General features: G+C 43.6%; 2 protein-coding genes across 2 annotated transcripts in view; one reads left to right on the top strand and one right to left on the bottom strand.

Moving 5' to 3' along the window:
* The window catches only part of stk32c (serine/threonine kinase 32C), an 88,373-nt gene extending 75,194 nt beyond the window's left edge, over positions 1 to 13,179 (bottom strand). The window contains exon 1 of the mRNA XM_030106189.1: positions 12,600 to 13,179. Coding sequence (XP_029962049.1) covers positions 12,600 to 12,681 — 82 coding nt within the window. The 5' untranslated portion in view covers positions 12,682 to 13,179. The remainder of the gene's footprint in view (positions 1 to 12,599) is intronic.
* A 3,009-nt stretch (positions 13,180 to 16,188) lies between these two features.
* On the top strand, positions 16,189 to 26,289 carry LOC115399251 (leucine-rich repeat-containing protein 27-like). Its single transcript, XM_030106531.1, has 10 exons — positions 16,189 to 16,368; positions 16,920 to 17,050; positions 18,680 to 18,738; positions 20,748 to 20,904; positions 21,766 to 21,992; positions 23,404 to 23,545; positions 24,895 to 25,003; positions 25,408 to 25,469; positions 25,955 to 26,075; positions 26,165 to 26,289. The coding sequence occupies exons 1-10, from the start codon at positions 16,189 to 16,191 to the stop codon at positions 26,276 to 26,278; spliced, it is 1,302 nt and encodes a 433-aa protein (XP_029962391.1). The 3' UTR covers positions 26,279 to 26,289.
* Positions 26,290 to 26,679: the final 390 nt, after the last annotated feature.

Below are 26,679 nucleotides of genomic sequence, written 5' to 3'. Positions count from 1 at the left end.
CCCCCCCCCCCCCCCCGAACAGCGTTAAGCCTCTCATCCTGACGGCGGCGCGTCTCTTTGGACACCTGTAAGCAGCAGCGAGCCTGTTCTGTTTTTATAGAGCGGTGATTCATGGAGCAAAGCAGGTTTGTTTGCATACACACTCCCCTCAGGGGGATCACGGGCAGCTGGAAGGGAGGAGCCTGTCACATTTAATAGTGTCACATTTCACTGTCCATTCAGAGTATTTCAAGAATGACAGTATAGATGTGTGTATGTGTGGGTGTGGGTGTGTGTGTGTGTACGTGTGTGTGTCACGAGCGGGTCAGTGCACGTGCACATGATCACCCCACAGTGTAATCGGCTTTCTTAAACATCATGTAAATAACTGGGTTTCTTGGCAAGCTTTCACAGGAGCACTTAGCGTGACGGACTTAAGACAGGGAGAGCGTTGCTTTATGCAGCTGGATGAAAGCGAAGATTATTATGTGTAGCGGAGCATCCGAGTGTCCAAAATAATTAAATTCAAAGCCCTCGGTTAAAAACAATCCTGCGAGCAGGAGTGAAATGTGATTACTGCTGGACTCCATGTAAACCTGGGTTTTACACACTCCAACATGTCCTCTGGTTTCCTGCCCTTCTCCCGTTCTTGTGGGTGTGTGTGTGTGTGTGTGTGTGTGTGTGTGTGTGTGTGTGTGTGTGTGTATATAAACAGAGCAAGGGTGACAAAGCCCTCCGGCAACGAATGAGCTCAAAGTGCCTCATGAAGTGGTACGGAGGAGGTGGGCGGTGTGGTTTCCCGACATCAGAGGCTGGCAGGAAGGTCGGTCGTCCCGTCCTGATGCGAAGGTACGAAGAACAGAGTCACCTTCCACTGACCTCCGTCGCTCAGTAACAAACAAAACCCGATCTCTGCCAGCAAGAAACGCTGACCCCCGTCCACAGGAAATCATGTTTGTGTTCAACAACAAGCAAAATAAGCTTTGAAACCTTTTAACAGCAGAAAGGCAGATCTGGAAAAATCACAAACACACCGATCCTCAGTGTGGCGCTTCCCCGTTATTTCTATAGACTGTGATAACAAGGATTGTTTGTCCCACCAGTTTCACGATGAAACTAAAGCAGAGGTGTCAAACATAAGGCCCGCAGTCCAAAAGCAGCCCAGAGGAGTCTGTCAGGTTCTTCAAATGATCTTGGAAAGTATGAAGCCTTGTTTAAATGACAATGTTTTAAAGTGGAAACAGAGAAGTTCATTGTCTGTTTACATGACAACAGAGCAAGAAGGCACTGAAAATGAGACAAAAAAAAAAACCCTCCAACTGTGTCTCTGTGCACACTGAGGAAAACACAACTTTTGTGAAACTCTGCGACTGCGCATGCATGCCACGGCCACAGTAAACAGTTTTCACAACTTCTGTTGCATGTATGCATGTAAACAGTTCCTAAAATCAGGAACAAATTCAGAATCTAGAATTGCAAAAGATCAATGAAGTCCAGCTGCTTCTCTGGTAAACCATGCAGCATTCCCATCAAAGTTACATTGTGAGAGGATTAGTGAAAACTTATGCTGAGAAGAAATAATGAGCTTTTAAAGAAGACGTCTGAAAAGAAACACTGTAGTAGACACAATTTAGGATCTCTGATTCCTGGTGCCTTTTAAAACATAAAATAAATTTTATTTTTGCCTTTTGGATGCTACAAAATCAAAAGAAAAAATATGATCACAGAGAGGACATGGTTTGGGTAAATTGACTGTGCTGCACATCTAAAGCATCACTTTCAAAAATATGGGTATTTAATACTTTGAGCAAAACAAATAGTTTTAATAACCCAGGCTGCATGTGGCCTATGAACTGTAATGAGATCTAAAGTGTCTGTAAATTCTCATGAAAAATCATTTTTACTCACTATGTTTGAACGATAATATCGAGAATACACAATTGTTTGTTTGTTACTCCTCACACAGCAAGTTATTCCAGGAATTAGCAATTCAGTCCAAACACACTGAATAGAACTCATCTGGTCTGGTTGTAGACGCTCAGTCATTCTTATAGCGACAACTCAAACATCATAAAAAAGTAAAGGCTAACTTTTTGCTTCCCTCCTCATCACAACAGTCCAGTTTAATAATTTCTAGTCTGCCTTTTTGTTCCACTCATCAGCTGATCTCAATGAATACTGCGATCATAAGTTAGAACTCAAGATGTCCAAGAATAGAGGATCTTTCCTCGACATGGCGAGGTGAAACTCCCGGACTCAGAGCATTAGCCAAACAGACGATATCATCAGTCAAAAAAAAAAAAAAAGAAACGACCTTTCTGTGACTTCCATACAATCGTCTCTTCTGACCTCTGGTTTGGCAAAGTCCAGTATCCACCCTACTCAGGTCTGCTCTGACGCCAAGTTCACGAACACAGCTGTCACACCAACAGAACAAAGACTAAACCGTTCACAACACAGTCCTCAGTACCCCGAGGTCCAAAGGCAACACCCGCAACACAGAACACTGTACCGCTGGTTTCAGCTGCCATCCAGTCAATGCTAACTGTGATAGCATCAGCAGGATCCTGGGCTGGGCCTCAAAATTAAAGTAGCTTAATGACTTAATGATACTTCCTGAACAGTAAGTCTGATAAGTTCATTACTTGACAATATGCAATGACGAAGGATGACACAGACTGCACTGTGCGTCCGTGTGGACGTCATCACCGTTCCCTGCTTGAGCCGTCAGGTCAAAGAAAACATGCACTGATACCGACAAAACGCAGACGAGAGGAGGCAAAGACTCTGGAAGCGGTCAGGACTTGGGGGAAAGAAAAAAACAACTAAGGACGTCAAATTCTGCAAAGAAAGCTGTCGATCACTGCATTGATTGTTGCATCACGTTCTGCAACATTGAGATCATTTGAAGTTGGCAGCTGTGCAGATATCGAGTCTGCCGATACAAAATTTCTGTCAGAGAGTCATCCCAGGCTGTCGGTAATCATAAGACCATGACTTCGCCTGCCTGTAAACCCGTCTCACTGAACGACACGAGGCCACAGATTTTAAGCAAAACAGACATTTTCATGATCACTCATGTCTGAGATGAAACTGGGATTGAGGACTGAAGGAAGAGTATCTTTTCTAAGAAAACGCACAAATTCGTGCTTTAAAAAAAATTCATCATGAAGGAGTATTATTGAGTTTAATTGTGTGCTTTAACACTCGGAACCTTCATGAAACATCTGAATATTTTAAACCAATAAGGTGAAGCTGAGACACTTCTGTGCTTGAAGCCAACTAGTCAGAAGAAAAAAGTGAGCATATATTTGACATGGAAACAATGCCGGGATACCAAGATCATCTGAAAACTGGGTTTAATTGGTTTCCTTGGGCAATAATGTCTCTGCTCGCTGCTAAATGAAACACTGGAGCCTGGAGTTGGTCTCACCGCAGTGCACACAGCTCAGAGAGTGCACGTGCACGTGCACGCGCACGCACCGACATGCACCGCTTCAGTAATGAATGGGATTACAAACTACTGAGAGTTCACATCAGTCAGCCTGTCAAGCAGCTCCTGTTGACTCTGTGATTTGCCGTTCGCGTTTTTATCGCCTCCGATCCTTCTCATTTGCTGCGAGGCTGCCCGAGCACGAACCCGGCCGAGATGTACTCACAGTTTGATTCAGGTTTCCCGCAGGAGCTTTCCAGACGGCAGCGGCTTCTCTACTCTTATCCATGAATCTAGTTCAGCAATGGAAACCGGGGGAGCGAGCCGAACGCAGGCCCAAAGCAGCAATACCAACACAGCCAAGTATTGAGCGGAACTGCGAGGCTGCTCAGAGGAAACGCCGCCGCTTGTTTTATGAGCCGGTTTCATTTCCGAGTGACAACGACAAAGCGGATGCACGGCCGACGTTCCAGCCCGGCGTGCTCGCTGCAATCTGACAGGGTCAAGAAAGCGAAGGAGAACTATTCGAGGGGAGCAAGAGGAACCACGCCGACAGCCCTTCGCCCCATAAAGTCCACATCAAACGCACAAACCCCCCTCCCCCGCCATCGTCCTCATCCTTCCAGACGCACACACCTCAGCGAGCGACAGCGACCTTTCTTCCCTCAGTTGTCACCTCAGCGCCAAGCTGAGCTCATCTCTTTGAAGGCTCCAGAGCCGCGGCAACTGTCATCACCTACACATCACCTGCGGCAAACAAGATTACATAAGACCGCTGAGACGGACAAAATGTACACATGGGGGCTTTTTGTGGGATACTACATCCTGCGTGGAGCGCCAGCTTTAATCCATAATGAAAAAAAGCAGCCGACTGGGAAAAGGCGATATCGGCCCTTTACAATATGAATGATGGCGGCGCCGCTCTGACGGCAGGATGAGCAGGAGGTGTAAATAATACAACGAGCGACGGCAGGATTCCATTTAGCTGCTGGTGTTATTGGGCTCGCCGCGCACGAACGCCACCGCTCACTCACGCATCTAAATAGAACAGAGCCGTTTGTTGACGCGAGTAGTAACACCTGTGATTTCCCCACGAAGACGAGTCGAACTGTCCGCCGTGAAGGAAGGCTGAAGCATCGCTGTCAGGAGAACAGCAGGCTCCGTCAGCCAGATGTAAAAACGTCGCTAAATGACACTTACAAGCAATCCGCCATCGGTGCCGCGAGCAGGCTCAGCCACTCACCCGATAACCGGGAGTTTCCATGAACTTCAACACTTAATAGATTCTGGCATGTAAAGTAAAAAAAACAGCGTAGCTCGTCCTGCTTGTTTAGATGATTTCAATTTGAAATACCTGGTGAGAGAACGCTGCAACTGTGAGTCTGATGAAGTGGGAATGCAGTGGAATCTTGCCAAACTGGGAACTTCCCACTGGGAAAGCGGGAACTTTCCTAAAACTCCCAGAAGGTAATAGCGTCACTAAGCACAACAGCATGTTGTGCAATTATCTGAGGACCTGCATTTCCTGAAGTTGTAATCCAAAATAACCTCCATCGCCGGTCAGTAGTCTAACGTACGGATTATACAAGCAAGAATCCAACCGTGCATTGGTTTGACAGCAGTTTTTGCTGTTTATATGCTGAATTTCATGAAGAGCCACTGATCTTTTCTTGTAATATGAACACTCTCAAATGGGAAATGTTTGTTTTGGGAAGAAGAATCCCTCTCAAGCTTCACAACACTGCGGAAACCATTGCTCTAAAATGAAGGCTGCACTGCTTCCGCTTCAGATTTTTCACATTTAGCTCTCATCTTGCGATACCACTTTGTGCCATGGGTGGCAGTGTTGAGGCTACATAGCATGGTTTTTAACGTGTGTGCCAAGCAGTGAATTAAAAACCTCTCTCTAAATTCAACAGTGTCTCCCATTACATAAAGAACAAATGTGAATACTTTCACTACGACAGTCCAATTGCAGCCACCAGAGGTAATAAACCAAAAGTCTTTTCTCTTCACATTAACCGGCTAAGCTTTGTCAGTTTTGGTTTGTTTTCCAAGGAAACCAAGTTGAAGAAAATTAAAGAGGCTTCAACAGAGCCACAGCTGCTCGGTTTTGCTTTCTTTCTATTAATTAAACGATGTCCTCCCAGGAGAAAGTTGGAAGTGGCGATTGCAAGATATCGGAGACCGGGCTGTAGAGATTGTTCCTCTTAATGAGCGAGAACAAACTCGATACAGCAGCTTTTGGTAAGAGTGGCTTTAAAAGACAATAGCAGAAGGATGGTTTGTTAACTTGTAAGCTTCAGTTAGTCTTTTAAAGAAAACTTTCCACAGATTTAGACATCCAAAAATGGACAAATTAAGTCTTTTTTTTTTTTTTTTTTTTTTGTTAGTTGCAACAAACTTTAATGAGAAGAACTCCAACCTGATATTTTGACTTTTTTCAGTATTTTGCAAAAGGAGGCATCCTTAGAACTTCTTTATGAAATACTGATTTGACTTTTAATGAAGCTGGACTAATTTACAGTTATTTATAGATTCTTATCCTGTCATTTTACGAGTCCCGCTCACTCAGAAATCCAATCGGACCGACTGTTCGGGACACATTTCATTTCAGGGGCCACGTGCGGATCAATCTTGAGTGGGCTGGACCAGCAAAATAGTGCAATAATATACCATTCAAATTGAAATTTAAATTGTAAAGACTTTATTTGTGGTGGTTCAGAGTATTCATGATGAAAATGTCAAGATTTTTGCCAAACAATCTTCATAAAAAAGTAAATTCAAATTGGTGCAGCATTCAGTGAAATGTCCATAAATCGTCTCCTATAGTTGTTGCATTCTGCATGTTTTTACAAACTCACTCTGACAGCATGGCTGTAAGGCTTGTTTGATAGGTTGTCTGTTTCTCTAAATAAATTTAAAAAAAAAAAATCAATGTTTTCATCGAAGTTATTATCATTTCCTTGGTGGGCCTGGTTGGAGCCTCTTGCGGGCCTGTTTTGGCTCACAGGACTTATGTTTGACACCCCTGACATACACTCATTGACAACAAATATGATACAAAATCAACATATTATCGTGCTCAGAACTCAATGATTCAGCTCTGTTACTACTTGCGCTTCAGCTGTTTTCCACACTTAGAGGACTGAATAATATTTTAAGAAACACTCTAATCTCAGATCAGTATTTACACCGAAGCTGCCATTTCAACATCTTCAGTGATTTTAAACACCACCTTCAGTTCAACTTGTAAGCATATCAAATGAAGTCTTTTCCAGTTCTAAGTGATCTCGAATAAATGAGAGAAAATCGCCACAAACTAAAAACAGTCCGTTTCGTTTCACGGTCGATATTTTTCCCACTGTTGGCAAAATACGTGATTATTGCCAATCGGGAGGATCATTTTCAACCCAAGTGCCGCACTGAGCAGAGGCCACATGGAGACGCAGGCAGGGCAGCCTTCCCACCTCTTGAGTCACCGCTAAGGCCAATTACAGTCCGACTGCCACTGTGACGGGAGGCCAGTCGCTGCAGGCAGCCGTGAAGTTGAGCTGAATAAAGCCAGCGAGAGAAATGGCGAGTCTGTAACGGAGATGAAAGAAAGCGAGTGCCTCGGTATTCAGCGCGAGTAATCAGCCATCTCGCTCCCTCTGCATCTATCTTTATCTTCCACCAAATCTGCTTTCCCTGCCTCATACAGTTATCCATGATGGGAAGAGTAAGTCACGCACACACTCAGACATTCTCACACACACACGCGGAGGAACAGGAGTAGATTGTCCACAGAAGTGGAAATCTGCCGTTGGCTGGACAAGGATGATCAAAGGGTGCGAACAAGCCAACATCGCAAACAGGCAACGCAATTAACACCGTCTTCATCGCCGCTTGCGTCGTTTTTAATATTTTTGCAGCCCGTTTTGGAGGAGACAAGCTAATAGCTTCATTAAAATCTGCGCCGGCGCTGAGATGAAGGAGGCATTTGTCACAATGTTCCCAGCGAAAAAACCCCCCCTCAAAAGATAAATAAATAACACGCTCGTGCTGTTCCAAGTTCACACGAGGACTTGGAGAGAGCAAAGTGCTCTTTTTTGTCTGAAGCACAGCGAACGGCTCAAATCTGCTCAGTCAGTCCGACAACTCATTCAGGCAGTCAGAAGATGCTTTTACTAATTCACTCTCTCTTCATGGCAGTGGGATTTTTAATGATTTGGCTCATAAAATGTCAATATAAAAAAAAAATATAAAGAGATCCCTGCCAGATGTGAGCATGTCTTTGATACCGTCTTGTACTTCCAGTCTTCCATTGAAGATGTTGCTTTACTCGTCTGCGCCGTGACTAATTATAATCGTAGCATTTGGATTCTGACTAATTGGCACATTTTGTCATGTTTGTTTCATCCCAACAAAAACAGAGTGTAAAAATGACACAGGGGGTTAAAAAGCTCCCGTCCAGAACAGAACAGAGCCGCAAATTCTCACTTTTTCACACTTTAGCTTCAAGAGGTGCCGGTGGGGCAGATTTTACTGCCCGGATTCGGGTCCAAGAGGGCGGTTCGCCTTCCTTTGCCAGGATTTAAGATAAGCTTTAATAACTGACTCGGAGAGTCAAAAATCACACATTTATACCGCCATGACAGACATGTTTTCACTCTGAATGAACCGAAAGGGGCCATGTTTTGGGGTAAACATTCATTCTAGGTCCCTTTCAGCAGGACGTCTTTCCTGTGTGTCAATGAAAAATGGTGAGTTCAACAATAAATTAAATTCTTAAAATCTCTTTGAAAAGCTTGAAGGAAATCTCTTTCGTCCATACGGACATCTGCTCACCGTCGCTACATGTTCAGCACGTGTTTTTCTCTGCGCGCGTGTCGCGTGCCGTCTTGAAACTATGCATTTCGAATGAGAGTTGAAAGAATTCCACCTTAAAAACCTTGCATACCATCCATCCCTCCTCTATTGAGACGTTACTTGGCGAGACTGCGGTATGTGTTTTTCTTTTCAGAAAGAGCTCGGCTGCAAGGTTTTCGGCATTTTATAGAAATACATTACTTATTATGAAAGCACGGGCTTCAGATTGTCCTGATCACCTATTCATCCTGCTTTGAAGGTTTTTAAATCCGTGAGACGAAATGTTCAAACTCAGAAACCGACTTTAATTTGTTTTCGATTGAACTGAATTCTTGCTGCGAGTCTCTTAAAATTGGAGCGAGAAATTAATATCAGCTGACTGTAATTCATCCAGAAGGGTTTTATTGCTGAGTTCTGTCACCGTGCTTTAATTCCCCTCTCTGTTTTGTCTCTTTTCATCATCATCATTTGCTACCAAATGGCTTTCTGTATTTTCTGAATGAATGGCTAATGGCTTCTCTTTAATTTCTCCATTTTTATTTAATCTGCTGTAATGTTCGGTTAAAGTTGTATTCTGAACAAAAAATGACTATTAAATTAAGGATCTGTCTACAGATGTGTAGAGGAGGTGACTCTGATTTAATGGTTTAAGAGAGAATAATCGTTAAAAATAAAGAATAGTTAACAGTTGCAAGAGTTTTCCTGGTTGGGAGCACTTGGTGTGTGATGGACGGGCTGAGCGTCTCCCAACACTGAAAATCTCCCATCCAGACAGGAAGTTAACTACCGTCTCATTAAATGATTTCACAGTGAAGAATTAGGTTTGATTCGCCCGATGAAGGATTAAACACTTTTTTCTCACGTCAAAAAGTGAAGTGAGTGAACACACAATCCATTCAAATCGAAACAGAAAACAAAGAGTTTGGGTTTCACAGGCAGGCTGGGGATCAGTGATACAGGATGTGGCAGCTTTTGAAATCCAACAAGTTATCTTCAGTGACGACTGAGAAAAACACAACGCTCCCACATTAAAGAGAGAGTGATGGACCACACACGTTTAATCCCGATCTCTCTAACCACCAACTTGACGTCTTTCCCAGCCTGAACGCTGCAGTCAGTCGGTGAAACAGCAGGATGTGCACCTCCATCAGTTCCACAGCTAATCAAACTATCTGCCAACAAGAAAAAAAAAAAAAAAAGGCCCTGGAGCCTGGCAGCCATGCTTGGACATCAACCTGACCGCCTGATTATGTTTGCCGCCTCTCCAGCCAAACGCCGCTCTAATATTACTGCCTAATGTAGGCCATACGCCGTGTTCCAAGAAGCCGGGGGGATTCGGTTTCTGAGAGACATGACAGGCAGCGGGAGGAGGAGGAGACGTCCACCGCCCGGGTCAGCGTCCACAGCACGGCGTGCCGCCGCCATCGGGGCCTCTCAGACCACCGACAGGCGAAGAGAAGAGGAAGAGCGATTATTCAAGGTGCTGTTTTTCAACTTGAGCAGAACGGCTGTTTCGCCAGCGTTCAAGGTGATCAGTCTGACACGAACGGTCGTCTTTACTGTGTCCTCCTCCTCCTCCAGCCTTACTCCACACACTGCTCACTGCGGGCTTTCCAGAGCACATCCATGCAGTAACACCTCGATGTAATTACATCAAATGGACCTTTTCTTTCTTTTTTTTTTTTTTCCCCCCGTTGTCCCAGAGAACAGCCTCAATCTGCGCACCCATGCACGTAATGACAGTTATGACAAAGGTGGCGATTAGGGCGGCAATGATGCTGATGATGCAACGGCACCGACTCCTGCCCCCGCCGGCGGAAATTGAAATTAAAGCAGATGTTATTAGAGTTTTGTGGGTCACATGTAAGTGGTGGAGAGCCAGCAGTGATCAGACGATACCGCAGAAGGACTCGTTCTTGTAATGAAAATGGTGAATTCTCTCTCTCTCTCTCTCTCTCTCTCTCTCTCTGTAACACTCTTCACATTGACCGCAGACAAAACGAGGAGCACAGGACCTCAACCTTGAGAGGTTCAGCGCTGAGCCTCAAGGTTCCTCTTTTAATCACAAAGAGCAGCAAAAGCAAGTGAAATCTGTGCGGACCGGCCGAGGACATCTCTGGAAACTCTGAGCACAAAGACTCCGGCTTCGGTTTTGATGAGAGAAAGAAAGCAGAGCGCTTATAACACTCAGAGAGGGCACAGTCCGTTCCATCAAATCACCCTGTTTCCACGGGATTACGAGAGCAATGACATCGTGTTTCAAACTTCAATGCGCCGAGTTTTGTCCGATCAGATTTGAGTTCTTATGACAGCTGTAAAAATGCTTGCGCGCACACTAATATCAAAGTGTCTGTCATCCACTGGAAAGGTCTGGCTTTCAATACCAATTTCAACAATCCGATTTAACAGTAAACTGTCCATATTTGATCCACCTTCCAGACCGCTTCATCACACTCAATTCTTGGGGAGCTAATGACTATCAACAGGTCATCGCAGAGCAAACTGAGGAACACACTCATATTCATACCAACAGCAAATTCAGGGCCGTTTACACGACAACGTTTCACGTGGAAATGCACCGTTTCAGAAACACTCCACGTGTAAACAGCAACGTTCTGGAAATGGTGAAGTTTTCATGAGACTGTGGGAGGAAATGGAAGCACCAAATGCAAACACAGGGAGAACATGCAAACAAAAAAAGCTCAGACTCAAACACAGAACTTTCTCACTGTGAAGAGAGAGCGCTCAAGACTACATGCAAACATTGCAACCAGATGTGAGGACAAGGTAGATTTGAGAAGTGGATGCAAAAAAAACGTTCAATGGGAGGTACATCGCCCTGGAAACTGAGGAGTGAATCACCGCTACTGTCATGAAATGCATGTGATGGAGGGGGAGATCAGAACTAGAGTTAAAAAAAAAGTTTAAACATAAAAGATGTAATGGTTGGTTGTTGAAGACAGGATTTATAGTTTAAACTGGGAAAGGATTGAGGTTTTTTTTTTTTGCACTTTTGTGAGTAATTTTATGACTTTTTTTTACATAAAGCTAATTATTTGGTAAATGGTGGAAGACTGCTCTGGATAGATCAATAACATTTATATTTGTGGGAATTGGTGAAGACATCGTGGAGCAAAACTATCGATACTTCAATACGTATTGATAGTTTTAAAAACTACAAGATATCTACATTTCAGATCACAATATCAATACCACTCTGACAGTTTCCTTTTCAAACAGGAAGGGAAGTGAGAGATTGCATTGAATGCCGGGGAAAATATCAAGAACACCCTTATTTTTAAAAACAGACGTCTGGGCTGATTTTGGTTTGAAATCATAAAGGGGAGAAATGAAATGGATAAAGCACAAGTCGGTTTATGGTACACAGGTAACATGAACAACCTGTGTGTTCACCTGTGCCATGTCATTTCTTGGTGGGAGAAGACTAAATACACATTTTTGATTGTTTTTTATTAACCTTGCATATATTAAAAATGTACTGTATGTTGATGTATTGTGCTATAAGAAAAACTTTTTCAAATATTACAGGAACAAAATCAGTTGCACAAGAATAAAAAAATGCATATGTGTGTGCATCACATTGCAGCATTACTCTATCAACTTATGACCATGAGGGGTTTTCATCCAAATACCTGTAAAATCTAATCTTCCTCACCTCTTTCTTTTTCAATCTCAAGCTGAACACTTTCCCTGAGGGCAAAAAGCAGGAGGCTTAATTGGGTTACCCCTGTATGGAGGAAGGTGTACTAAACACACGCACGCGCACACACGCACGCACAACCACAGCTCATATGACCAAGTCCCTGCAGTGAATTGACCTCATTTAGTCAAATTTTTCCTGAAACTTGGTCAGTGCATTTTTCATGAAAGCACTGGAAGACACTGGATTCAGTTAAATTGGCCATTTCCTCCCATACACGTGACATGATATCTGTGAATTACCATTACCTCCATGCATGAAACTAATCTGATCCTAATTATACAATTTGCACTGTCTCCAGCCCACATTTCAAAAGACATTCATTCAGGCTTTTAACAATATATATAAAAAAACAAATCTGTATAGAAACTTTGTGTGCTCCATGCAGTGCATTGAAATGTCGGTAAAGTAAAGATTCAAGGTTGCTTTGCTTCTTTTCTCATCGCCTCTGGCTGAGATGGACTCTATTCCCCAGACAGACACAGTGTTTGCAGCCTGAGCTTCTCAGCTGATAATGAAATTTCTCACTGAAAACTTTGACAGCTTGGCTTTGCAAGCTGTCAAACCCGAACAGCAGCGGCTCCCAAAGTTAATGAGACATTCCCCACAACTTACCATCTTCTTTTTCGTCGAAAACTGGTCTCTTTGAAGAACTATTGGCTCCCATCCTCTTCTTCCACTTGCCCCAGTGAAACATTGATGCTCAGCTTGCATTCCTCGCCTCTGGAAGAGAAACTACAGCTCTGCTTTGGGCACCATCCTCAAGAAAAAGACCATTTCACTCTCCTCCCCGTTTATTTCCTTTCTTTTTTTTCTTTTCTTTTCTTTTTTTTTCTTATCCTCCCCACTAAAAAACCGGGCCGATCAGCGTGAGGCAGCGCGTCTTGAAGTGTGCCGGAGAGCCAGGCGGCGGAGGAGCGGGAGCGCGTCGGGGGCGCGTTGACGGACGGAGCCGCGGCCGGCCGTGCACGCGGGACGCGGCTCGGTAAAGTTGCGAGCTCCGGGGCGCTCGGTCGCCGCGGATCGCCTTCAGCTGTCTTCCGCGGCCACACCGACCGACTTGTGTGTTTAGTCGGGGCTGGGAGTCGGGGCTGCGTCAAGCCAGACGCGCGCGCGGATGAAGCCGAGCGGGACGTCAGAGAAATAAAAGCAGCGAGGATTTCGATTTAGTGGAAAGTGTAACGAATCAGAGCGAGAGATCAGCTGCAAAGTTGTTTTTCTAAGTGTATCTCTCAGAGGGGCTGTAAATATTACAATCTGGGGGAAAACACTTCTCTGTGGGAAATTAACAAGGCGCATAAGAAGAAGGAAATCTAAGGGGCGGAGCCAATATGTTACTGGTGCGATCTGATTGGTCGAGCCATGTCCCGCCTCAATTCTCATTGGTTAAAAGCCATATCAATCATTCCGTGAAGCTGCCACGCCTCTGGTATAACTGTAAAACTGATCTGACATCCTGTAGATCAGGGAGCTCGAACACGTTTTTGTTCATGCCATTTACACTACACAAATCTACAATAACAACTGTAGCAAGATGTATAAAACACCTTTATACAACTGTACGCAAAACGATGTGCACAAAACAATGAACCTTACCTAAACAAGTGGTTTGCATTTTTTCCAGTCTAATGGAAATGTCCAAAAATCTTCTTGTGTAACTGTTGTATTGTGCGTGTTTTTTTACAAACTCAGTCAGGTGTGTTAGTGTTGTGTCTGCTCCTCTTCAGAAATGTGTTACGAAGTTGATAGTTTCTTTGTAATTTTTACAGCTTGGTCCTTTCCTGAGCTGGAATGGAACCTCTTGAAGGCTGGGAACTTTAAAGAATATAAAAAAAACCTTCTCACTGCGAGCACTTAACCACTGCACAACTGTGCGGTGACCCAATGCCACATGTTGTTAAAATGGTTAAATCTCTGGATTCTTTTGCCCCTATAAGATAAATACATAAACTGAACAAGTTTGCTTCCACTTGGCAATGAGAATCATAAAGGGAGACATCAGTGGTAACCTTTGTTTTCATCACATTTCACCACATTTTAGTGTTGAGACACCTGCTTCCCATCCATCCATCTTCTTTATGGCTTGATCTTCACAGGTCTCCTGTCCATCACAGGACAAAATTTAAGCATTTAAGCGTTTTAATGTCACATGCGTAATTTTGGACAGAAGGAAACTGATGGACCCAGAGAAAACTGTTCCATAGGGAGAATCTGCACTCTCCACAAAGAAAAGCCTGGCTGGATTATAATTTTAGAAATAGTAAAAAAAAAAAAAAAAAGCTATATATTTTGTACAACACTAATTATGAACATTGTAACAAATCAATGTAATGACTTACGTACTCTGATGTACAACATCAGCAATTTTAACTTTTTACACCAACCACCAGTTCACTGTAGCCAATTCCAGATAAGTTATGGGTGAATGCGCGACACACAATCCATCATGAAACACACACACACACACACACACACACACACACACACACACACACACACACAAGCACACACACACACACACACTTCGAGTCACCAATTCACCGAACAGTCATGATTTGATGGATTGTTCAAGAACAGCAGTGTGCTTGGAGAAAACCCACACACAGTGAGAACATACAGGCTTCACACAGAAGTTAAATCAGAGATATTTTTCACCTATTAAACTGCCTTTTGTATTTCAACTGTAATTTTTCATTACCTTGTTTCGATCCATTTTTCTTTCATATACCCTTGTCTGTCCATATAAAGCTCTTTGAATTGTCTTGTAGCTGTAATGGGTCATAGATTCCTCACCTACAAAAGCCTCGGAGTATGAAAAAATCTTCTTAGCGTGGAATAAAAAAAAAAGTAAATTGTTGTCATTTTTTGTTCCTGTTTGAAAAGAAGTGTTTTTATTTTGAAAGGAGAAAGAGGAAGTCCTCTTGCAGTGTTACGAGGAGCTGGACAGGTGTGTGTGTGAGCGGAGTATGAGTTCCTCTCCAGTGAGAGACACACACACACACACACACACACACACACACACACACACACACACACACACACACACACACACACACACACACACACACACACACACACACACACACACCATTCATCTGAGCCCAAATGAACCTTGAATTACTCCCTAATCTCATCAGATGATGGCTGGGTGGAGCCAGATCACAGAGGGATTAACACTTTGTCCACAATATGCACATTTAGGTTCATGTGCTGTTCTGCATGGAATAAAGTCAAGGTTTGGTTGAGTCGGAATTGGAGTTTTTCATGAGATTTACAGGATGAGAGCCACATCATTATAAAAAGTAGTTAACAAAAAAAGTGAATGTACATTCAGAATGAAGTGCAAATGCAATTAAATTATTGTTGAAGTGACATTTAAGGGGGACAGGGAAAGAAAACAAGAAGAGCATTTTGGTTGTGATTATGTGAATAGTATAGGAAAGCCTTGATTGCATAATCATTCTCCTCAACTTTATTTTAAACAAAACAGTTGTTATTCTCACTATAATGGAATTATATTTGAGATTACATTAAGACCTTATTCTAAACATATGATCTATTTTGTAATGGAAACGTAGAACTACTACAGTGAAGGAATATATTGCTCTGCTTTTGGCTTTTGTTGGGAAAACATTTATCATTATTTTGACACATTTTTACCCTGATGAAAAAAGTTTTCTTGTTGTTATGATCGTTTTCTTGTTAAATTTAAATATTCAAAAATACTTCAATTGATTTTATTCATATTTCATTGTCAATTGTTTTAGTGTGATCAGCAGAACCCCTTTGATGGTTAAGCAGAGATCTTTTTTTTTCTTTAAATTTTTTAAATTTTAATTAATGTCAGTTTTTTTAGGTGGCCCTAATTCGCTTGTAATCTGAGTTAAATCATAAACAAATAGATTTTTTCTCCTAAAATGTTCTTGTTAAAATTAAAAGATAAGCTCCATTTCATTCTGTTGACATGTGAGCCGTGACGTCATTTGTATGGGACACGTCGCCATGGTAACGACGTACAGCATGAACGTGACATGATTCGGCTCCGCGTTTTGTCTTCTTTCGAGGCTTTTATACGGATGTTTCCTGAAAAAGGCGGTGAGTACGGGGTGGTTAAATCACTCGTTGATGTAAATAAAGTAAATAGAAGATGCTGTAACTCGTGTAAGAAACAAAGTTTTCCGTCGTCACCTGCAGTGGCGCTGCAATGAGCTCCCCGGACAGAGAGGGGGGTCATCCCGGGGCGAGCTGTGTGTTTGCGGGCTGTGCTGTCACCCGGCAGACCCCCCTCTCACCGCCACAGCATCACCCAGCAGAGACCTTGAGTCTGAGGAGATCTCAGCTGGAACGGATCCCAGACAGTGTCCTGGAGAGCTCCTCCCTGACGGTCAGTTTGATCTTTCACTTTATTATACGAGCCAGCTGCACGCGGCCATGCTGCTGTGCTTCAACACAAGTCTCCACAGATCTCCAGGCCATCATGTAGACACAATCACACCGCTGTTGCACAGTATCAGGTGAACATGCAATATGCAGTAATGTATTCAGTTATTACAATAAGGATCTGAGCACTTGAACCCTTCACAGGGCACCTGCCAAAATACCCGGTAATTGATTGTAATTGTAATCTCAGATAGCTAAGATAGTGTAAATATATGTACATGCACATGCTGCATGGAACTAAATGTGTTGAGGATAGTCAAAGTCACCAAAATAAGTCTCAATTTACCATTTATATCTCTAAAAATTCTCTAAATTGGATCATTTCTCTCTCTCTTGAATTCATTTAAACACATTTAGTTGTTCACTATACTAACAATATTTAACCTAAATGTCAAATTAATCATCTTGAGCTGGCTGTAAGAGTTTGAAACTCCAATGACATCAGTCCTCCTGCATTGTATTTTATTTCTTACTCGCTTGTGGTTTTGTCTTCAGTATTTGTGTCTGGAAGGGAACCTCATATCCAGTATCCCAGAGTCCATGTTCATCAGCCTGCCCAAACTGCTGTGGCTGGACCTGAGAAAAAACCAAATTACATCGCTCCCGCCTGAAATCGGCTCACACAGGTTCGTAATAAATAAAATATTCACTGATTTCAGACAGAGTGTAATCTACTGAAGAGGAGTCATCACATTCTTCCTGAGTAGACAGGTCTCCAGCTGCTGGATTTAACAAAACACAAACACTTTATAAACCCCACAGAAAACACACACTCTGTGCATAAAGTCACATACCTGTGGGGAAATCAATACGCCGTTGTCACCATTATATTGATCGTGTGCCTCTGATAGAATACATTTCTGTTGAGCTGCTTCTTACTCAGGGTCACCACATACAGTTCCACATTACAGCTTCCATTGTTGAACAGCTTTTTGCATTGAATGCAGCAACCATGATTCAAACCGCGGTCCCCACACACTCCAAGTCAGGACTTAACCCCAGGTTCCACCACAGGAGTTTATTGGATAATTAGAAATGTCTTTTGACAAAATGTGCAATCTCAAGCAAAATTTCTTGAGCATGCATGTTTTGCAGCAGGGGTGTCAAACATAAGGCCCGTGGGCCAAATTTGACCCTCAAGAGGCTCCAATCTGATTCACCAAACCACCAAGTAAATTGTATAAAAATTCTAAGAAAACACATAATTTTTTTTTCTCTGAAGAGTAGCAGACTCAATACAACACAAAGTCCAGCTGAGAAACTATAGCATCAGCCTCAAAGCTACGCTGTCCAGCTTGAGATTATAAAGTCATGCAACTTGCAACCGAGTTTTGCACCAGTGGGTATCACCAAGATTGCTATTTGCTGAAACTGTAGAAATTTTTGGTATTTGATTGTTTGATTTTGGGACAATATAGATATTTTCCTAACATATACTCTGCAACACAACAAAGCAGAACTTTAAAAATTGATTTTAAAGGTTAATATGGCATTATTTTACCAGTCCGGAACACTTGAGGTGAAATTGGGCTGCATGTATGACCATAAACTGAAATGTGTTTGACTCTGATTCCTCCTCCTGACTCCTACTGCTAATGTAGCTTCACCAGGACCTTTTTGCATTCAATTGTTTGATTTTACAGACTGTAACTGAAAAAAACATATAATGCTTTGATTGCAGTTGTTAGTCTGTGTCGTGTCATCATGTTGGCTGGATTGGACTGTGTTGTGGGCCATTGTTGGCCCGTGATCCACGTTTGCCCAAAAGAAAAAACAAAGGTGAATGTAAGGCATTGTCAAGTGGTTGATGGACAGCTGAGGTGCCGGTGAAGTGGCAGCCCGACTTCGTTTCTTTCAATAGACTGAAACTGAAGCAATTCTTTGGCTGCTCAGGTCTCCTTCTGTGCAACAGATGCGAGGTTAGATACAGTTCTCCAGACTCCCTGATCTCGCCCCGGGTGGTGCATCGGTTAGGTCTTGACCTTCAGTTGTAGTGAATCTGGGTTTGAATCCCAATTGAGGCCAGAAGGTCATCTGACATTAACAAAAAAAACTCGTCTCCAGCGCAAGTTACAAATACTCACTGTGGCGATTCCTTTCAACAGAGTCAGACGCTTTCTTTCAGATACATTTTAATGTCAGGCGCTTTGGGGGTTTTATGCAGTAAACCTTTGGACCCTTTTCAAGTGTTTATTTCAGCTCTTTCAGCCTTTATCAAACATCCAAATCTCACAGCTGCGATTTAATTCCCGCAGGTGTCTGAAAACACTTCTTCTTGAAGGAAACCCGATCTCAGAACTTCCCCCTGAGCTTGGTGAGTCGTGTACGGACAATCACAGGATGTCTCGCATCATTTTCATGTATATTTGAATAACAAAGTGCATGTAAGTGTGCTTCTTTCTGCGTTCTTCTGCTTTCACTCGACCAATAACCTGAAGGACTGAAGCTGCTGTTTTGTGTCGTGAACCAATCCACATGGTTACTTTTGACCTTTAACTTCCTGCTCGACTTTAGTCAACATTTTCTAGTCAAATGAAAAACGAAGTGGGATTTCACAGGATCCATCTCTATGAATCAGTTGAGGTTTCTTATAATTTATTGCCAGTTTTTCTAGTAGATGAAAACACTTTATTTATAAAGAAATGTATAAGGAATTTTTAAAAAGCTCTTATTCTTCCAAGAGAAACACATTCCAAAAGAAACAATATTTTATTAATTCTTTTCTCATTGAAGATATTAGAAGCTAATGCTGCTATATGTCTGGAAAATTACATATGTTTCAAGAAAACATGGAAATAACTCCTTAACATATGGAATGCAATGAAACATGAGAAAAGGTAAAGCTTCATGAAGAGAACATTAAATTTATATCTGGAAATCTTAGATTATTTTTAGTGCTGTCAGTTTTAATCACGATTAATCCATTGAGGTCTGCCAATTGGGTTAAAGAAAAGAACTAGAGGATAATAGTCTTTTTCCCAACATTGGGACTGATTTATGAGGATTAGATTCTTCATTGCGATTAATCTCAACTTTAAAAAAGTTAACTGTTGACAGTTCTCCATGAATTAATCACGATTCATTGCGATCAATGTGATTAAAACTGACAGCACTAATTATTTTATATTGTTTCTCATATCCCAAAGAGAAATATTGTATGAGATTTTTTTGTCATGACTTCTCAGCGATGTTTCCTTGTGTTTCGATCTTTAAGGTTTTTTTTAAAGACAGACTTAACACCAAGTTTGACTTGTTATAAGTTCTCATTTCAAACATGTCCTGTTTACAGAGGCAAAAACAGCTTCTCCACAAGTCTCTGTGTTATTTATACAAAAAAAGAAAAATTAAATCTGCAGAGACAGTTTGTGGAATTAACAGCGGCAGCAGGAAAGATGCTGTGCTTCTCATTTATCCGCTGCCATTGTTTCCACGCAGAGCCATGAATTCATTTCCACTGAAAATCGCAGAACCGTTTCTCATTATTTGAAGCGACTCTCTGGCCTGACTTGTGCCCGTCGTGATTTGTGAGCGTCACTGTTCCTCACATCCCCAAATCCACAGCCCTTGCTCGGCTCGTTCCCTCGTTAACCTTCTGCTTTTAAACACGGCCTGAGCTCCACTCCAAGCCGTAGAGCCTGCTGACCTCCTCACACCTGTCCACGCTCGGACGTGGCCTCGGGTTTTCGAGCTGCCACACCACATTCCCACACGTTAAAGCGCTCGTGTTTGCATCGCTATGTCTAAAACTCACTAGCCGACTGCAGCAAAGTGAAGAGAACACAGTTCTGAAGGCTGCAGAAACCACAACAAGCAGCATTTTTAAAGAAATTAATCATCGGTTGAGGGAAAATGGAGCCTGATTTGAGGGAGCCTGACAAGATTTGATCCTTGTTGAAACGTGCGTGGGAGTTGGGCCTTCTTGGACCTCCCATCACCACCAACGAGTGGACTAAGAGACGGTGTCGTGGTCAGGCTCCATTGAAACTGGTCCAACAGAGGAAAGGTGGCAAACAGGCGTCAGGGTCCTAGATGGCGACCACCACAACGCACACACACACACACACACCTGGAGGGACTATAGGAATGTGCTGCTAGCGTCTTGGTGCCAGATACCACATCACACCTTCAGAGGTCCTGTGGAGTCCAGGCCTCGAGGTGTGAGGGAGCAACAAGAAACCATCATCACTTGACACATGAAGAAATGATCCCACTGCTTGGTTTCAGTGCTTCATAAGTGTCTGCAGAGATTGTAATTTTTCGGTGTAATTTAATGGGAATAACAAACTCAGCTGTTAGAAACAACAATCTTTTTTTGTTCTTCAGGAAATGTGATTTCCCTGAGTGGCCTGAACCTGAGGGACTGCCCCGTCCGTTTCCCCCCGCAGCACATCCTGCACCAGGGCCTGCAGGTCATCCTCCAGTACCTGAGGACCGCTCTGGCTCAGCGGCCAGTCATCACCAGCAAAACCCCTCCAGGTGAGTGAAAGGCACCTTAACTTTGAGCATGGAAAAAAAAAAAAGAAAAAACCCACAGCAGCCAAGTGCGCCACGAGCACGTGCATCGCAGCCATCTGCTCTTTTTGTCACAGATAGGACGGCCGGACACAAAAATAGCTCCCTGCCCTGGTGCCGCTTCACTGGTGTGACTGCTGTTCCCTCGGAGGCAGCGCGTGCCACTCGGATGACTTTCTCTTTTTTAAACTCCTGTCCTCACTCCCGCCCGTCTCCAGCTCTGTAATATTTTTAGCCGGATGATGGAAGTGATCGATAACCTGCGCGCTCTAAACGGGAGCTCTGTCTGTCACCCGGCGCTGTCTGGAGGTAATCACTGCGAGGAGCCGAGGACGGCCCTCCACGGGAGAGGCCGCCGCCGCACGGCGAGCGCCGCCAGACCCCCTCAATCAAGCCATTTATCTGCCCGCCTACAAGGTTATTAACAAAGACAGGGCTCCGGGTCCTCAGAAGGGAAATCTCCTCTCCTTTAATTGGAGTGGGAGTCGAGTAGATCCGATAGAATGCGTGCCGTTCATTTACATAGCGCACTGTCATCAACCTTTCTCAGCCCTGATAAAAATGGAATATTTGGCCTGTGCGAGTCTAATTATCCCACAGTGGGTGAAAGTTTTACCAAGACATTAATTCTAATAATTCAATAAAATCTTGCTGATCACATATTCTCCTCTGCAAGTCCACATAAATCATTAAAATTAGAATCTTATAAAACGTTAGCACTAAAACTCCCTTCAAAGTGGTGATAAATCTGGGCTGCGGTTTCCAAACAAGCCCTTAGTCTTATCAGTCTTTCCCGCCGGTCATCCAGGAATCACCGTGCCTCCGTGAGCCGCATTCAGACGATGGTGTTGCCCCTGATCGCTGTTTCAGAGCTGCCAGCGCTGGAGAAGCTCCAGCTGTCGGAGCTGGACGAGCAGGAGGACTCGGTGGACGAGGACGACCTGCAGAGGTTCAGGGAGCTGAAGGAGAGGCTGACCCTGCTGGACCGGTCCGAGCTGGCCTCCGTCGCTCAGGGCCGGAACAGATCCAACTCACAAACCCTCCCCACGAACAGGAGGTGAGTCCAAAAGAGGTGCTGAGGAGACCAGGAAGGGCTTCTTCTTTGAAGCACAAATAAGCCGATTGTTGGGTCAGATTGATGTTTTCTCCGGAGTTCCATGAGGAGGAAATGAATGTGATGTGTGAGCAGCCGGGAGAGAGATTAACTGTGCAAAAAGGCAGGAAATAGAGAGGAGGGGCCGAGATCATGAAATGTCGGCTCTTCCACCACCTCGAAAGCGAACTAATTAATTCTTTCCTGCTTATTTATTCTGTATTATCTCTTGGCTGAGAATAGTAACTTCCTGCGGTCTTCGCTGGTCTTTGCCTGGAGACAGTCGCACATTATGCCCCATATAAGAGCAACTCGTCTTTGATGACAGATGGAAACAGCAAAGTTCAGCATGTTAGCTGCTGAGCCTCACGTGGTCTGACTGGAGCTTGACTTCACTGCTCCGTGAAGACTTTGTCCTGCATTAAAAATTTTTCTTCATATCTAATGGAAAAAATGCGAAATTGGTTTCAAAAAAAGTTGTTGTTTTTTTTAAATGCCAAGTACCTTTAATGAGGACAAGGAAGTTCAGGCCAATGTTTGTTCTTGCTGCAACTAAATAGGACAAAATAAGTAGTGTGTGCTTTTTTTTTTCTCTGGTTTTTCACATCTGGTACTGCCTCCTGCAGTGTTTTTGTCTTCTCGTGCTTGATGTGGACACACGGGTCTTCTTTTGTGGTCTTTTTCCATCCATTTAGTTTGGAAAGGCTAACTGGTGGCCTTTTTGAAAAAAGTACAAATTTGAGATGACTGGGGAAAAAAGGTTCAAGAGCTTCACTCAATCGGTCAGTGGAAATCTTCAGGGCGACTTTTTATATTACATTTGATATTTTAATAACAGCGCTTTAGGCCGCTGTTGTACACCAACGCAGTTGGTCCCTGCAGTTATACTGAGTAATTATGATTAATGAATAGCTTATGGTCTGCATCATCTCCAAGCGCATCAGGCCACTCAGTGATTTCAGTCCAGACATGTTTCTTCTGAGAATGAAGGTGATCATGCAGAACAACTGTGTGCATTAATTTGCGGCTCTTCTGGCTCCCGAGAGATGAGCGGACCCCGTTCACAGCAGCAGAAAGCTTCGCCTCAGCAGAGCACATCCACCAGATCTCCCCACTCGTCTCTCTCTAACGCAGTAAAAAGGTTATACTCTGAAAGATCAGATGATTGTTTTTTGTTGCGGCAGCTAACTTTACTGCTGAGGTCTGGACTTGTGGCAGAGGGCAGGGATACGTGGCACCGTGCCTGGGAAAATGATGGCGAAACACTTTTTAATGACATTCTCCACCGAGTGATGAGGGGGGAAAAAAGGAAAAAGATCCCCCCGGCCTGCCTCGGCTGAGGCTCCGGAGGGAATTAGAAATCATTTTGTTTCGATTTATTTGTCAGGAAAAAGACAACCACAGAGGCGGGAGTAATCCCCAAGCTCCCGCTGTTTGATACTGAGAGCGGGGAGAGGCCGGAGGAGAGGAGGCGGGCGGAGAAGGAGAAACAGGCCGTCCTGGAACAAAGAAGAAAGTAAGCTGACCTTAACTTCACCTCTCCTGTGTGCACAATACAAAGATTCAGCCAAATGATTCATCCCCCATGAAAAACTTTGATCATTTTAAAGTTTTTCTACAAACATTTGACTTCTGTTTTACATGCTTACGTTACTTCACTTCGTACACAGAAGCTTATTCATCCGTCCGTCTCTTTTCACCATGTTAGGCCCACTGGGGTCCTGAAGTGTTTCGAACAGTGGAATCTTTCTCTGCTGTCCACAGAGAATGCCATGTACACTATGTACAATATGTAGACAAAAAGTAGTGTTAGATAAGCTCAAGAAATACTTATATACAAACAGTACAATGGGAGCAATGAAGAGGAGGCGAGACATTTGTGAACACACAAGAATACAAGCCTGGAATCCAGCTGAGGTCTAACCACTGCACCGCTGTGCCGCCCCGAAACAGGATTCTGGTGTATTTTAGCTGCTTTCGTGCATTGGGAATAAGTGATCTCCATGTTTGATTTGGCACAGGTTTTAGTCTGGATGAGTGTGGTCCTCACTGAGTGACCCACTGCGAGCAATAGTATTCCAACCAGCGACCCCCCAGATCCCAGAATCACTGAAGCTCCTTCAGATTTTATGACATGACAGGATCTGTGCGTTTCACTCAGTCATCAAAACTTTCGAGAGTATTGTAGTGATATTTCTCAAGAGAGTCTTGAGCCATATTGTGAAACAAATAAAGACTTCATGATTCCCCCCACCGTGTTCCTCTTTGAACGCCTCTTTCTCAAACATTAGAAACATCAAAATGAGTGAAGAGTTTAAGTTTTATGTCTCACCAAAAAAACACAACTTTCTCGATATTGCCTTTCAGCACACATCAAACGTGTCGATATTTTCTCAACTCACAGCTTTTGCCTTCACGAACTTGTTTCATACTGTGGTAGCTGGAGTTTAAAAACCTCTGAGCGTGAACGTTAAAGCACATGGTCTGCAAAATGCCTCAATAGAGAGGTTAGTTACTAAGAGGGCTGAAAAGCTTAACCCTCAAAGTGTTTCCAGACAGAAATGATGAATGCTTTTCAAAGAAAACTAATAATCTTGAAACTTCATGGGGGCAAATAATGTCTTCTATTACCTGGACCGCTGTGTTTTTTAACCATCAGATTGGATGAGATTAACTGTAATACCGCCGCTCTGACAGCATGTTGACTCATAAACGGCTGGGCCAAATGGGGCCACTGAAAAATCAATGAAATGTAAAAGTACGAGGATCAGTCGATGTTTACTGGGCCCCAGGTGACCGTTGAGAAACAATAACCCTGGATGTTTTGAGGTGGATCTGAAGCACTGTTGTCTGACTCTCCCACAGAAGCAGAGAGGCTCTGCAGAAGTGGCGCACCAAAGCCAAACTGGCCCAGGAGAGGAGAGCGTTTGAGCTGAAGAAAAAGAAGCTGGAGAGACAAAGGAAGCAGGAGGAGGTGGATGCTTGCGCGCCTCTCAGCCCTCTGACCACCGGGGGGCAGCAGAGTATCACTTACCGGGGTGGCACGGCCCAGAGGACTTAAACAATAGAGATGCATTTGAATGAGATCAGTCACTTTTCATGCAAGTGAATGGGGTTTCCAGGTGGAGCTGCAGCAGCAGCAGTTCAGATCTGCCTCTGGTCACAGACATGCAGACAGAGCGGAAAGGGAGACCATTGTGTTTATACACAACCCAAATATACACTGAAAAAAACCTGAATTCTGCAGCTGCGTGTAGATTGTAGCTTTTACGACTCATCACAGCAGCTGTGTAAGCCTTTACACATGTGTAAACTCTGCAGTCGAGAAGAAAAGTCAGTGTTAGTGATATAATCTCCCCTCCGCTGGCTCTGTTGCAGGAAGAAGCCTCTAAATCTGGTTTGGAGCGCGGCGACTGTGCTCCGTCTGTGGAAGAGAACAGGTGAGGCGGACGTCTGAGTGACAAACAGTGTGAATATTGCCCTATAAAAAGCAGCACTGATCCTGAAATATGACTCAGCCTGATAGGAAGCGAGCTGAGTCAGCCTGAATCCTTTATGAATATGAATTTTATATGTTATCACGGTGTATCCATCTCATCTGTGTCATGATGATTACACAATACATCCTCCCTGACATCTAGTGGACAAAGAGAGGCTGCACACGGCAGGCGGAAACTTCCCCTTTGTTCTTCTGATGCCAGCTTATGTGTTTAGAAAAGCACCCAAACCAGATTACACTGGAGGTGTTATTCCCTTCTGCTATCATGGCAGCAAAAGGAGCAAGCGATCAGTCAGACGCACAGCGTTTTGTGATCTGTCGTCAGGCCTTTTATCCTGAAAGGCTTCAAGGCCGCAGGCCGCAGGCCGGCACGTTATGGGGGGAAGTCTCCCCTCCTTTAATGTGCTGAAGTCTAACCTCCTGCAGGTCAGCCTCAGAGCTGCAGCGACAGATCCGCACACACGTGGAGAAGATGCAGGAGAGACGCAGTAACCCGAAAGGCCCCGGCACCGAGCAGGTCGCAGCAGCAGAGGACGACGTCAGACAGGTCCCGATTAACTACACCCATTCAGCTCGCATTGCAACTGCAATCCGAGTCTGATTGATCCTTTTATTCTCCCCTCTTCTGACTGACAGATGACGAAATTACAAACTCTGGTTCTGGAGAGGAAGAGAAATCTCGGGAAGGAGCTTGAAAAAACCTTCACTATCTTCAATACAGACACCTGGTCAGACTTGACTGATAAGTGACAGGAAACACACACACAGACACACCTGCTGTTTGAGCTCTGTGGTGTTGGATTCATATCCTGAATCAACTGAAAACACATATTTTCTCATGAAAGACCTCTGTAATGTTCTTATCTGAAAAATAAATGTTTACCCATGTGTGGTTCAACCTTTTTCTATCTGCTTCTCCTCTCCCTCTAACACAAACTACTTACGTTTGGCATTTACCCAGACTTACTGACATTTAGTAGCTCTGTATGCACAAAATAAACCCGATACCGATGCATATTTACAGTGTTAACGTCGAGAATCGTGTTTGGGTTTCCTCTCAGCTATAAAACCTAATGGCTGGTGTCAAACTCATTTTAGCTCAGGATCCACATACAGTGATGAAAATAGTTATCTTTACGACAGAAATATAT

Source organism: Salarias fasciatus, chromosome 13, assembly GCF_902148845.1.
Source record: "Salarias fasciatus chromosome 13, fSalaFa1.1, whole genome shotgun sequence".
Classification (NCBI taxonomy): Eukaryota; Metazoa; Chordata; class Actinopteri; order Blenniiformes; family Blenniidae; genus Salarias; species Salarias fasciatus.
The sequence above is the reverse complement of the archived record's forward strand: the minus strand, read 5'-3'. Positions and strand labels throughout refer to the sequence as shown.